The 13,176-nt window shown below is 42.7% G+C and overlaps 2 protein-coding genes across 3 annotated transcripts in view; one reads left to right on the forward strand and one right to left on the reverse strand.

The window, feature by feature from the left end:
• vgll4b (vestigial-like family member 4b) overlaps positions 1 to 12,507 on the forward strand; it is a 29,012-nt gene extending 16,505 nt beyond the window's left edge. For both annotated transcript variants that reach the window (XM_088308709.1, XM_088308708.1), the window contains 4 exons: positions 1,030 to 1,264; positions 8,141 to 8,402; positions 8,496 to 8,613; positions 9,493 to 12,507. In XM_088308709.1, coding sequence (XP_088164835.1) covers positions 1,030 to 1,264; positions 8,141 to 8,402; positions 8,496 to 8,613; positions 9,493 to 9,767 — 890 coding nt within the window. In that variant the 3' untranslated portion in view covers positions 9,768 to 12,507. The remainder of the gene's footprint in view (positions 1 to 1,029; positions 1,265 to 8,140; positions 8,403 to 8,495; positions 8,614 to 9,492) is intronic.
• Positions 12,508 to 12,552: 45 nt separating this feature from the next.
• Positions 12,553 to 13,176, reverse strand: part of atg7 (ATG7 autophagy related 7 homolog (S. cerevisiae)) — a 39,993-nt gene continuing 39,369 nt past the window's right edge. Inside the window, exon 18 of the mRNA XM_088308710.1 lies at positions 12,553 to 13,049. Within this exon, the coding sequence (XP_088164836.1) occupies positions 13,017 to 13,049 (33 nt within the window). The 3' untranslated portion in view covers positions 12,553 to 13,016. The remainder of the gene's footprint in view (positions 13,050 to 13,176) is intronic.

Here is a 13,176-nt window from a genome sequence, read left to right on the forward strand (position 1 = left end):
TGGGCGGGGGGTGTCAGTGTTTGGGAGGCCATGTTTAAGGCTGCTGCACATGCGCCCACTCTCCAGTTAATTTGGCAATACTTATAACACTCATTTTTTTTAAATAAAATTTGAGTCATTTTCTTTTAATGTTTTCAAGAGAACTGGGGAAAAAAAACAATTCATCAAGAGTCCAGTTGCCTCAATTCAACTTTTGCAGATTTCCATGACCTGGATGACTGAGAATCTACACACGCATAAAAAATAAACTCAATTTTTAGCAAGAACGTTTTTGTTTTTTTGTTTTTTTTTAATTTATTGTAACGGTATGTCAAAAATGACTTGGGCGATCGCATGATTTGGGTCATCAAGACATTTCTATCTCTTGTCCTGTGTACATTGCACTGACATAGATCGGGTGTACAAAGTCCACGTAGCAGTTTTCCATCTTCATTGCAGATGTGATCGCAATCTAAGCATCTGACTGCGTTGTGCAGAAGCCAACGGGTGCAGGCAGCTTTCACCAAGTCTGCAGAATCTCGAAATAAAAGCGGCTGCAGCTTGATATCGTAACATGTTGCGCATTTGGTGTTAGCAACAAACTTTTTGTTTGTCTCCGTTTTGGGGGTAGTTATGGAGAATTTTGAGCTGCAACTGTTTTTTTCTTCGACTTGTGTGTTTTGTTTGGGAACATTCAATTCAGGCAGCTACATGAATCCAAAGCAGTGGAAAGTCCCAGAGCTGAGACGTCGCCAGTGGTACTTTTCCCCCCGTTCTCCTCTTTCTTTGCTCCCACTCACCGGCGAGTGTCGGCCTTGTGGACCGGGACACGACCGTGAGGGGGTGGACTCAGTCATACCGAGAAACGCACACAAACAGTCGCACGCAGAACCTGCCCACAGGTTTCCAAAACAGATAGTCCACTGCTAATTCTGGGGGAGCAAACCAAGTCAACACAACTGTTGCCTAAACACTCACTGGTCTGTAAATGGCACAAACTAGTTGGTGACTTTTAAAAACTTGCGGTTCTCTGTGTCGTCCTTCTCTTAGGAGAAGCAGCCTTGCGAGGAGACCCCCGACTTCAATCCTTGTCCCTGTCCTCGTCTTCTTCCTCCTCGTCCTCCTCCTCCTCATCATCGTCCTCTTCGTCATCCATCTCCAGCCACAGGACGGGCCCGCCGCCCATCAGCCCCACTAAGAGAAAGCTGAGTGGCGAGCAGGGGGACAGCGACATGGACGACAACGAGCATGTGGCCAAGATGAGCCGACTGTTCGCCACGCAGTTGTGAGTACACAATTCCAACATGTCAAACCACACGTGTACAGGACCACTTTCCTCTTTGGTGATTTATTTATTTATTTATTTTTTGTTCAGTTCTTCTGTGGGCATTACGGTGTTTCTCTTTCATTTAGCTCTATCGGCGCTAAAAAAATTAAGTAAAACATTTAATAATAAGCTATTACTGGGGCTAGGTGTTTGAATCAATTCCACTGGTTAGAATTATTTTTGCCAAATATTTTAAATCACCGATGTAAGTAAATTTCTTTTTTTGGGCGCTGATTCAAAATTTTTCTTTAGCATATCACGTTTTTTATAATATTACTACTACTTATAATAAAAAAATACAACATATATTACGATATGTAATGTTACGTTGAGCAACAGGTGGAACGCAGATCTTATAGGTCAAATGATGTGCTCTGATAGAAGAAAAAGTTTTTTTTTTTTTTTTAATTAGCGTCGGGATACATAAATACATCTAGGATTAAAATTTGCTGTTGACCAGTGTTGTCAATTAATTTGAGTTTATTTCTCAGTTTTTGACAACATGAATAATTTCTCTTATGACCAGGAAGAATCCTAGTAGAAGGCAATCACAGAGTCACTCGCTTTGTCAAATATGTTATATCCTTTCTGCGCAAGGCGTACTGCGCCATGTAAACCATGTTTTGCTTAGATATATTAAATCCCTGAAAGTCACAACAAGCACTTGCATGGCCCACATTCCCCGCATTCCATCTTGTGGAGATTCCAGAAATTCTTGAGGCGAGCGGGCACCGTACCCATGCTTGCTGCTGCTTAGTAAACAGCTTGTGGACGGAATTGCACGTGACCGCTAATGGCCCTCCTTGAAAGAGGATGCCAGTCTGCTTCTGTAAGGAAAACCCATCAAGTTTGAAAAACGCTGCTTCCAAACGTCCGTATTACTGTTCAGAGATTTGTTACACCCAAGACATAAAGAATTGCATGCAGATTGTGTTCCACATCAGGTGGAGCCACTGTACTACTCATAGGGGGGGCATGGGAGAAAGATCTTTTCTTCTCTGGTCTTGTGACTGCGCTCACAGAACAAAGGATTAGCTTGTGCGACTTGACATTTTTGCACAGTCATCATGTTTTCCCGCTCATCGTTGTCAGGAATTCACTTCACAGATATAACAAGGCAGTCACGTTTTCCTCACACGGTTTTGTGTACCATGTCTTTTTTTTTTAACGGATAATGCTGCAGTTGACCTGTCAAATGCAACAAGACCTTTTTTCTTATCACTTTTCAAGTCTGACCATCTCACACACGAAACAATACGGTTGCTGGACTGATTTTTTTTGCATCCCGGTAACAGAGCGTCTCCATGCTTTGCTTTCAAGTCACAAGTACATCTGAAATTATGACTATGACTATTGTCGTAAAACACAATGTATATACTCTGTCTTGTGTTTGCTGTATTCTGGTCGTGTCGTTCCATGTGCTGCTCCCTTTCTTCCGTCCTCTTCCTTTCTGTGTTTTCCTACAGAAAAAGCCTCTTTTATACGGAGATCTAGCAAAATAGCTGCATTAGAGATGTAACAGGCCTTTTAACTGATTGATTGCAAGATAATGCTTTCACATAGCCACGCAGCATCCCACATTGGGATCATTTGTTGGACAGTGACTATTACTTTCAACACCAGAGGGTGGGACAAGTGAGCATCTGGTGGCACGGATGTCACCCTGGCCCCGGAAACGGATATCTTGTTGGGCCTCCTGATCTGAAGTGAAAATTCTAAACTAAAGAGCAGTGTGAAAGGGAGATTTACCTCTTTTTTTTTTTTTTTTTTTTGATGGACCCTCAACAAGCGCCCTCTGTAACACAGATATTACACAACAAAGTGTGTATTCATAGTGCTTGTCAACAGACTGGTTTGCTACTACTACTGTACCCCCCAGTTTTCTAATGCCCGCACAGTATTGGTGCAGACAGACACCTGACACCTCCGTCAGGGGCAGCGCCACAGAAGTGGCCTCTCCTTTTGTTGTCCAATCCCAACAAGCCCGTCAGTGTCTTTGGTGCGAGAACAAAGCTAAAGTGTCCAAACAAGCTCCAGCTGCATGTGCACACGCATACACTACTCACAAGACCGATAAAGGCTGCGTTGTTGTGTGTTGTTCAGTTTTGCTTTGGGTGTATTTGATTTCACTTAAAAATAGTTTCAGGTGCCTTCAAGCACATCAAAAGAATTTTCCATTAATCAGAAATACAGGCTTGACATTGTTAATTGGATACAAGGACATTGCTGTGTGCTCCCCAAGCTGCAAAAGCACAAAAGAAAACTGTCACTGGTTTGTTTTTCATTTTCATTCATGCCACTTTATTCTGATATATATTTATTTATTTAATGTCTTATATCCTAAATTCAAGCTGGAAATGTTCACTGACTTTTTTTTTTTTATTATCCATGACAAGTCTTTGGATTTGCAGCAGGCATTTTGTGCATTTTTTTTTTTTTAAAATGTTTTTTAAATACTGATTTCAAAGCATGTTGCACGTAGGAGGAGGTAGGCGGGGTCAGGAACAAAGAAGCCTTATCCCATTCACTGGAGCCTGCGGGCTGGAAGCTTGCTGCTGCCTGCCCTCCTGGCCACCACTCAGCAGTTGTAAACCCTCCAGTGTAAAAGTCCCCATTGCTATAGTTTCTTGTCTGTTTTCAAATAAGAGCACCCCCCCCCCCAATCCCCTCCCACTTGGGTTTTGAATTAGGGAATAAAAAGAGTCCTCAGCAAAAAAGTTGCCTTGTAGTCATACTGTATGTTGCAGGAAGCGCTTCTAGTTGTTGGTTATGCTGCGATTGGAGCTTCACAGGCCTGAAATCGGGCTTTGTAGTGCAGTTCACTTGGAACCTCTTCACTAGTCTTCTTAAGAGGTTTCTCCAGGGGCCAAATGGGAGGAACATGAAAATGAGAGAGAGGAAGCAACAGTGTGTGAGAACGTATGATCAAAGCTTGTCAAAAGCATGTGGGTTCCTTTTTTTTTTTGTATTCCTGCAACCACATATTGTTTTCTTTTGCGTCCTTGTTGGGGTTCCCATATCCGATCCGTCCTAGGTTTACAAAGGATTTTCTGCGCTTCCCCCCCGACACACAGTCATTTAGCTGGCAAACACATGTTTGATTTCTATCAGCTCTGCTGCTCGAGTGAAAATGTGCGCAGAAGTTGTACAGCTGCAGCTCGAGTGGTGTCAGGAATGGTGTTAAATGGATGGCCGGACTAATTAAGCATTTTGTTTTTTTCTCACCTGCGTTCTACATATAAAGTTGCTGTTGTTGCCTGAGTGAAAAAGATGTTTTTTTCCTCTCAGTATTTACCTTTTTTTTTTTTTTTTTTCCAAACATCCCCCTAAAGCCTGGAAAGTAAACTATTTGGGTGTAAAAAACATATTCTGTGTAAGCAGTGTGGCTCCCTTTCTATATATACATTTGTATATTTCCATTCTGCGGCTTCGCGCAGAGCTCAGGCCTGGTTGTAACCTGCGGTTGCGCCTTCATCCGCCCCCTCTTTCAGCTTTTTTTTCTTTTTTGTCTTTTCTCTACACGCTGATTCTTCCCAGATGTTTCCTGTGTGTGTCATTCCCTCTCTCCCCGTCTCCATGGATTGCGCTGAGGATATCAACATCTGCCCAGTTTTAAGATTTATAGGGAGGGTTTTCCTGGAGAACTGTTTGTTTTCTCCCTCCGCCCCCTGCAAGTTGACTTTCAAACTGAAACAAGTGGACCAAAATACAACTTTTAGTGTTTTTTCCTTCATATTATATGACTTGAAATAGCACAACACCTGACTGGAAGTGAAATCAGGAGACATTAAGGCCTGTAATGTCTCTGCCTATTCGCACGAGCGTTGGACAAGCGAGTCAAGCCTGTAATCTCCGCTCTCGATCGTCCCAACCTCGCTTGATGGCGTTTGGATCAAGTTTTTCCACACCAAATTCATCCAAGCATGCCTTTTATGGACCTTGCTTTGTGCACAGCCAAGCATAGAATTGTCGAAAAAGTCTTGGGAAGATGAAGGATTACGATTCAAGGAGAACAAAGCCCTGTGTATGACTGAATAAGTTTTAGTATTTCTTTTCCAAGACTCTTATCCATGCAGTTTCTGTTTCGCTGGATCACAAACTCAGAATCTGCTATAGTTACATAAGAATGTGCAATCAATGGCTTTTTTTAAAAAAATAAAACCACATCCTCAAGAATATCCATCCTGTAATTAAAATTTCAGTCAGATCAGAAATCAGCTACTCAATTAGTCGGCGGTCTAAGCTGAACATGTAGAGATTCTTCCATTCCATTTAAAGAATTAGCAACAAAAATACTGAGTCTTTTTGCAGCCTTATACCAACTCCCAAGTAAATGCTGATCAGCCCTACTCGAAAAACCTTGAGATGCAAAAGCAAGCGTTCAGCTTCAATATCTTGGCCTTGCTTATTTCGTAACACAAGTCGCAGCGCCATCGCAGTCGCCGGGGGTTGACTTGAAGACGGGCGTCGCTTTAAAGGCTTCACTTAATGACAGATGGGCCAGCGCTGGAATGAAGAACAGTAGTCATATGGAAGTGGATCATTCATGCGTTGTTGGTGGAGGGTTGGACTCGGGATTTAGAATGAAGGATCCTCCTGTGAGCGCAGGCCACAGCCGCCGCCACTAATGCCCAGCTACACATAAGCCGGGGCCTTGTAAAATAGATTCAAAACGACGTCGGCTCATCATGTGATGCGCTCCGATGCCAGTCACATGGTTCTCATTTTCTCAACAAGTCAACCCGCATTAAAATCTGTGCGATTCAGCCACACTCGCTCAATATAAAATATGTCAACAAAAGAAGGCTTCGTCAAGCAACTTTGATTGTGTGGTGCTACCAGCTGGCACGGTGTGACAAGCAGGTGGGTTTTGGGTTGCCTGATGGCACAAAATCAAGTCCAGTGTGCGTTAGGCCAATGCTGAGTCTCGGGGCCGGTGGAGGATTTGACTGCACCGCCATTGATTGGTTCTGTTTCTGGCTCCTGCAAGCGGGCCTCTCTGGCTGGGTGGTGTGACCACGCCTATGTTTTGGCAGTTGTTGAAGTTGGGAAGAGCCCAAACGCTCAGGTGGCGGGGGGCAGTGGGGCCGCGATGGGCGGCCGCCTTAGTTTACAGACCACCAGACTAAACAAAAATAAATAAATAATAATAATAATAAGCTTCTTTTTCAGCACTGGTTAGCTGTTGCTTTGTGGATACATCTTGAAACTAAATGCCATGCTATCTCCTTAAATCAGTATAATGCCCCTTTTCCATGCATGCTACCTTCTCTGCTAAAAAAAAAAAAAAGTGCCCAATTGTCATTGTTGTATTTTAGGTTTGCTGGCTGCAACTCTTCCATCAGTCTACTGTTGGAATCAAATTTGTTTCCTGACCGTGACCAAGTCAATACATACTATGGCGATCTGGTTTTTGTAGGACGGAACTCAGGAAAATGGCAACCCGATGTCATGCCTTTTGTGAGTGTGTGTGTGTGTGTGTGTGTGTGGGTTGGCGCTTTATAGGAACGCTGCCAAATCTCTCAGGAAGCTTGCAGCAGACGGTGAAAGAACAAGCAAGACAAAGCAAAGGAGAGAAGAAAAACGAGCCTCTTTGCTCGTGTAAGCTTTGCGCACAAACGAAGGAAACAAGTCTTTCTTGTAGGAGAGGCCTGGACCATTCACCCAGAGCCCCCTTCAAGCCCCCCCGCCCCCCACGTCTCCTTAGCTCTTCCTCTGTCCGCAGTCTGTATTGTGGGGGGGGGGGGTCCATTTATTTGTGGTTTGGATGCTGTTGTGGAGTCCAGATGCTTGAGCCAGCCGTCAGGTTGCTTGGTCACATGCTCCTAGAAGCATTGGCATTCGCATCCAAACAAGCTTTTTTTTTTTTTTTAAATCCTCTCACACTGCCTGTCGAGCCGCGGTGTTCTCATTCACCGTCGACATAATGACTGGGCAAATGCCTCCGTGGTGCAGTCTCTGCTTGCGAATGAAGAAACATTTTTTCATGTTGGGAGTTGTGTTTAGATGCCTTTTCCCCGGCTCAGCTGCGTTCATCCAAAGTGCGGCGGGGGTGGGAAAGAGAGATGGGTAAAAGCGAGTTACACTGACTCCCGATCCCTTCGCTGGGCCTCAAATTGTAGGAGGGAAGTGGAGCAATACACAACTGAGCACACACACGGACTGACGCAGACTCCTTTTGACTCACTCAACAACATAATTGCTACCTGTTAAAGTGCGAGCAAGCGCGCGCAATATGAGGCAAAATCACTCGAGTGCACATCAAACTGGGCGTTTACAACGACCTGTGCATTTTGGAAAAGTGTCACATAAAGACGATGGCAAAATAATGCAAACTTAACACAGGATTTGAACCACTTTTAATTGGTGGAAAAAGTGAAAGACCATTTAGCATGAATTAATATCAAAAGGTTTATTTTTCGACTTCAATTAGAGTTGGTGACCAGCAGTGTTTTAAGCGTTCATTACATAAAAAAAAAATAAATCACACAAAAAAAAAAAATCAACCAAACGGGTGTTAGATAAACACGTCAGTAAGTCATAAATGAGATTACGATCATGACGTAAATTCTTGGCTTCATCTCTGAAATATGCAAACATTTGGATTGCTCTTCGTAAGCACCGAATCTGTCCGGACATCATAAGCATAAATTAATAGCTGATTGTATATTAAAAAATAAATTAATTAATTAAAAAAAAAAAGATGACTCACAGACCAAAATGAATGAATGAATTTTAATTTTGGGGTTTGAAAACTACAAATATTTTGAGGAAAATTCTCTGGTTTTGTAACAAACTCCCCCCGTCTTTTTCTTTTCTGATTTTCCACTGTAGGAAACCTCACGGAGACTATCGCAGCTCCTCCAAGGACCAGTCTCGGAGTCCCATGGAGCGTGTGGTGGTGCCCGGCGCTCTCGGCGTCCACGCCAACCACCTTTACGGCCACGCCCACCTCCAGCACCATCACCACCTGGCCAGTTTAGCCGCCATGGACCAGCCGCTGGCACTCACCAAGAGCAGCAGCATGGCGGAACGGAGCAATGTGGCCACTCTGGTCGCCGTGCCTCACGCTGTCGGCGTCGCAGAACGCCAGCAGGTGATGATCGACGCGCTTGTTGAAGCGGAATTCTTTTTATTTCCTTTTTTTATGGGGGGAAAAAAACTGTAATATGTGCCTCTCCCTTTTCAGAATCGTCCATCAGTGATCACATGCGCTCCTGCGAACAACCGCAACTGTAACCTGTCACACTGCCCGCTTTCCCACAATGGCTGCTCAAGCCTCACTAACAACTACAGGAGAGTCCACAGTGAGTGCGCGCGCACACACACACACACACACACACACACACACAAAGATTTGTATTGCCTGCAGTCAGGCATGATTGCTCCCCAACAAACAATGTGTTAATAGTGTTACTTGTTATTGTTCGAAATTGGAAGTGTAACAAGAAATTAGTTAAAAAGTAATAAAACTCTCTTTTTCATAACTATTAATGATGCGTATCGGAATCCCTCACGGCGATCTTCTCTTTTCCAAAAAAGAGAAAACAAAAGGGAAAAAAAGCACTCCTAATCTTTCATTGTTCACTGAATTAGTTCTTGTGATGTCGTGTGACGTTTTGCGCAATTCTACCCAAGATGTGAAAAAGAAAAAAGAAATGTTGAATTTAACTTTTGTGCCATAGGCTGAGGTCACCATGACGCAGACTTAAAGATTTTTCCTAAGAATTGCAATTGAATTCCAGTTGTATATACTCAACAGTGTTGCACAACTTTTGACATTTCCAGTCATCGGTTGCAAAAAAGCCAATTGAGTTTAATGCTTGCTGAGCTACGGTCTCACCAACAACATTTTGGTGTGATTTTAGAGATGCATTTTATCAACAAAATTGAGTTGAAATGAATGGAATGCCATTATTTTATTCTAGCGCTCCCAGAAAGCTCGCCTAAATTATTTTTTTGTTCATTTAGTGTATTAAAAAAGAAAAATAGTGTTACATTCGAAAATATGAATAAAAAACATAACAAAAGGGAATGTTGAAAAGTGTTGAATAAAGTTATGACATTATTCAAAAAAAAAAAAAACGAATAAAACACTCGACAGTTGAAAAAGCCCCACAGCATTTGACTTTGGTCAAGACGTTTGAAAGACTTACGCGTGGTTTTCACGTGCTCCTTCCTTGCAGCCAACACGGCGTGCGACCCCGTCATCGAGGAGCACTTCCGCCGAAGCCTGGGCAAAAACTACAAAGAGCCCGAAGCGGCGGCGCCCGCGACGGCGACGGCCACCAACTCGGTGTCCATCACGGGCTCGGTGGACGACCACTTTGCCAAGGCGCTGGGCGAGACCTGGCTGCAAATCAAGAACAAGAGCGCCCCTTCGTCGTCCACCAGCAGCCCCAACACGTCGCCCGACAGCCGCATGATCAATCACAACCACTCCCCTTCTCTGGTCTCCTGAAGGGGGCGAGAGGAGATTTCCGAGAGGGACTGGTCCCCGACACCGGCCTCCTTGAGGGAGCGCCCAGCCTGCTGGTCTTCTTCACACAAATCACCCCGCTGACGATCAACGGAGCAATAAGGAACTGATGAGGAACTTGAACGCGGCGCCCTCGTGAGCCTTTTGTAGTTATTTGTACATAAAGAAGCGTTTCTTGTAGATTTTGTTTTTTTTGTTTTTCGTTTTGTTTTGTTTGTTTAACTGTACTTTGGCTATCCTGCATCTGAAAAACACAAAAGTGAGCAACAAAAAGGCAGCTGGCCGTGTTACCAAAGAAACCTCGAGCCCCTTTCACACTGTGCGTCAAAGCCCCGCTGACCGGACTGCAAAGCCCAAGATGTTGGAACGTTGCGATATAGCTGTGACCTTTGACACATTCTCACTTTGGATAGGGCTTTGGGCCAGGATTAGGGTTTCAAGCTTGGTGTTGCGTTTCAAATTAGGGTTTCAGTTAAAGGTTAGAGTTTCAATGTAGCGCCCAACTATTAAGGATTATTTTTTAACCGGATTACGATATTTGGCATGATAAAATTTCGATAATGGATTATTTGCCTGATTTAATTAATTGAAGTAGATATAATATAAAGTTTTTTTGGTCCCTTAACACTTAAATGGAAAATATGAATGACGGGCAGAACATATTTTAGGTCTGGTTTTTAAAATTAGGGCATCAAGCCCCTTTTTTTGTTTTCATTTTATTTATTTTTTCCAGACAAAGCCTGGTTTCATGTCAAGGTTAGGGATGCAAACTTAGGTTTCAACACATGATTTGGGTTTTTTAGGCTGCTGCAGTGTGAACGCAAAGCGTGCTGGCACAAAAAGCAGTGTGAAAGGGTCCGGCGTTTCTTCCGGCTTGCCGGCTTCCCTAAAACGAGCGACGCATGATGACGCGCCGACGCTAACAGTAAAGAACATCGAGCCGATGTCAAGATGTGACTGCGCTTAAAAAAAAATAAATAAAAAATCGCCCGCTGCGCTTCACTTCAACTCGACAAGGTTTGAAAGATAAACGGATGCTTTTAACCCATGCATGTGTTTTTTTGTTTTGAATAGCTGGTATCTATTAGTAAGCATTTCAACTACTTCTAATTAGCCTTTTTTTTTTTTTCTTCCCTTGACGTTATCTCGTAACACGCGTTAGACAATATACACTCACTGCTGGATCAGTTGTACTCCATGTTGTTATATCGTTGTTACTATATCGTGTGTGTGTGTTTATTTTTCTTTTTTTAAAATATTTTTTTAATGTGTGCTAGCAAACATCTCGAGCTAGCGGACAGGCTCTGCTAAACATTTTGCTAACAAAACTGAAAAACGCGAGCTTTGAATTTGGGCCTTCAGTGGTACTGCATGCTAGCTCATCGTAACATGCCGTGGTTATCGACGTCCCGCTGGCCTCTGAAAAGTTCTTGCCAAGCAGTACGGTTCACTTCAGTACGGTTTGCAGTCTTGGGAGAAGGCGAGAAACTACTTTTAGTTCATTTGACTAGACAGGGTTAGGGTTTTTCTCAAATTAGCGTTTTTAGGAGTTGTGGTTTTAAATCAGGTTTTCAAAGTTCACAGTCTTTTAAGTAAGGGTTTCAAATTGGTTCAAGATGGGATTGACTTTCAAATTCTATATTTATTGTTATCCCAACAGTCCAAGGTGACATCCACACTTGATTTTGTGTACGTGTACCACAAAGGGGCGGAGTTACTTCAAAGTCCATCGATGGTAACAACACAAAATCGTGGCTGCCTCCCATTGCTGTTGTCATTCCTCTTTGGCTTCCAAGCCGTACTGAACTGAACCGCTGAGTGGAAAACGCTCCCAACACGATGCGTCTGCCACACATTCCATTCTTAGTTAGCGCGTGACATCAAGAAAACAAACAACAAAAATGGCGCCCGATAGGAAAATGGTGTTCGCAGGAGCTGAGCTTCTGTCACGCTAAAATGTAGCGCCAACCGCTTGCTAACTTATCATTTCACAACCACGCTCTAGTTTGGAGGCTGCCTGTCTGCTACAACACACACACTGTAGGAAAGTGACTTTTTTTTAATTTTTATTAATAGGTAACTATAAGACCATCATTACGCTGTGCGTAACGGATGTACAGAGAAAACAAATCATAGGTATTTTTCAAGGAACAATAATTTGTTAATGATATGTAGCTATTTAATTGTTTATTTTTTTTCTTCCTGTCATATAATCATTTTTTTTCTTCATGTTGAAAAAGTTGATCTTTTTTGTTTGTCTTGAAAAAGGTTCAAGTGCAGGAACACACAAAAATAGCCACTGGACATTGTCAGTGACAATCGCTGCATCCAGCAATTATTTAATAAAAAAATTAAAAATGCTTTGCCCCAAGAAGTCCGGCGACTTTGCCACTCGGGCCACTGCTGGCTGTTTCTTCATCTACGTCTTCATCCCCTCACCCCAAAAATCATTTGTCAAACAAATGCAAGCATTTTTAATCAAGACGGCCGATGCGGTGACCAATCACATATTCTGGGGTACCTCCGCACCCCCTTCCCGTTATCTTTTTTTTTCCCTCCTTTTTTTACAAAGAGCAAGTACTTAGTGCTAGGATCACTCAACTGTTAAAAAAAATACACAGTTTGTGGCTCTGCGTCTCCTTCCAACTGAAAAGGTTTTGGCAGGCCACCTTTTTTTGTACGTAAAGTAGCCTCGATGAACAATAAAGTGCTTTTAAATCACTGCCCGACTGACTGAGCTATTTGTGTGCAAGAAAGTGTACGCGTAAAGATTATAGACACCTTTTATTAAGTTTTGCTACATCATTTCGTTAAGTACACAATGATTAAACTAAGCACAATCAAATGACTAAATGCAGGTTTTACAAACGTATAAGTAATACAGAAGTTGCAATTTTTGTTATCGCACATAAAAATATCGGAATTGAATAGAAAACACCATTTGGTTGCTAATGGTTACACATAATTTTGTCTTAAGTATGTTGTCTTCCCCCCCAAAATAAAAAGTGAACATTCCGTATGCAAGTATCACAGATTCACTAAAACAAAACAAAACACCAGAAATGGTACATTCAAGGGGAAACAATTTGGGGGAGTATTGGAGTTAGAAGAAACATGTGAGGCGAAAAGACCAAAGTGCTTCTCTTCCGACAAGTCTTCCTAAGTGAGTGATTTGTGGTTCAAACAGACATGATGGGCTGTGACGTTCCAATTTTCAAGATTTTTGGTTCCTCAGATGCTCTCGTCATCGCTCATATCCCAAATCTGTTGAAAAACACAAACGCATATTAGGAAAGCCAAATATTAGACAAGATTCAAAGCAATTTACACCAAATTGTGATAAAGTTGTGGAAGAAATCAGTGTGAGTTGGTGTAAGTTAGTTCCCTGCTA

The sequence above is a fragment of the Idiotropiscis lumnitzeri genome, chromosome 11, assembly GCF_059441095.1.
Source record: "Idiotropiscis lumnitzeri isolate Australia: NSW breed Sydney's pygmy pipehorse chromosome 11, RoL_Ilum_1.0, whole genome shotgun sequence".
NCBI lineage: Eukaryota > Metazoa > Chordata > Actinopteri > Syngnathiformes > Syngnathidae > Idiotropiscis > Idiotropiscis lumnitzeri.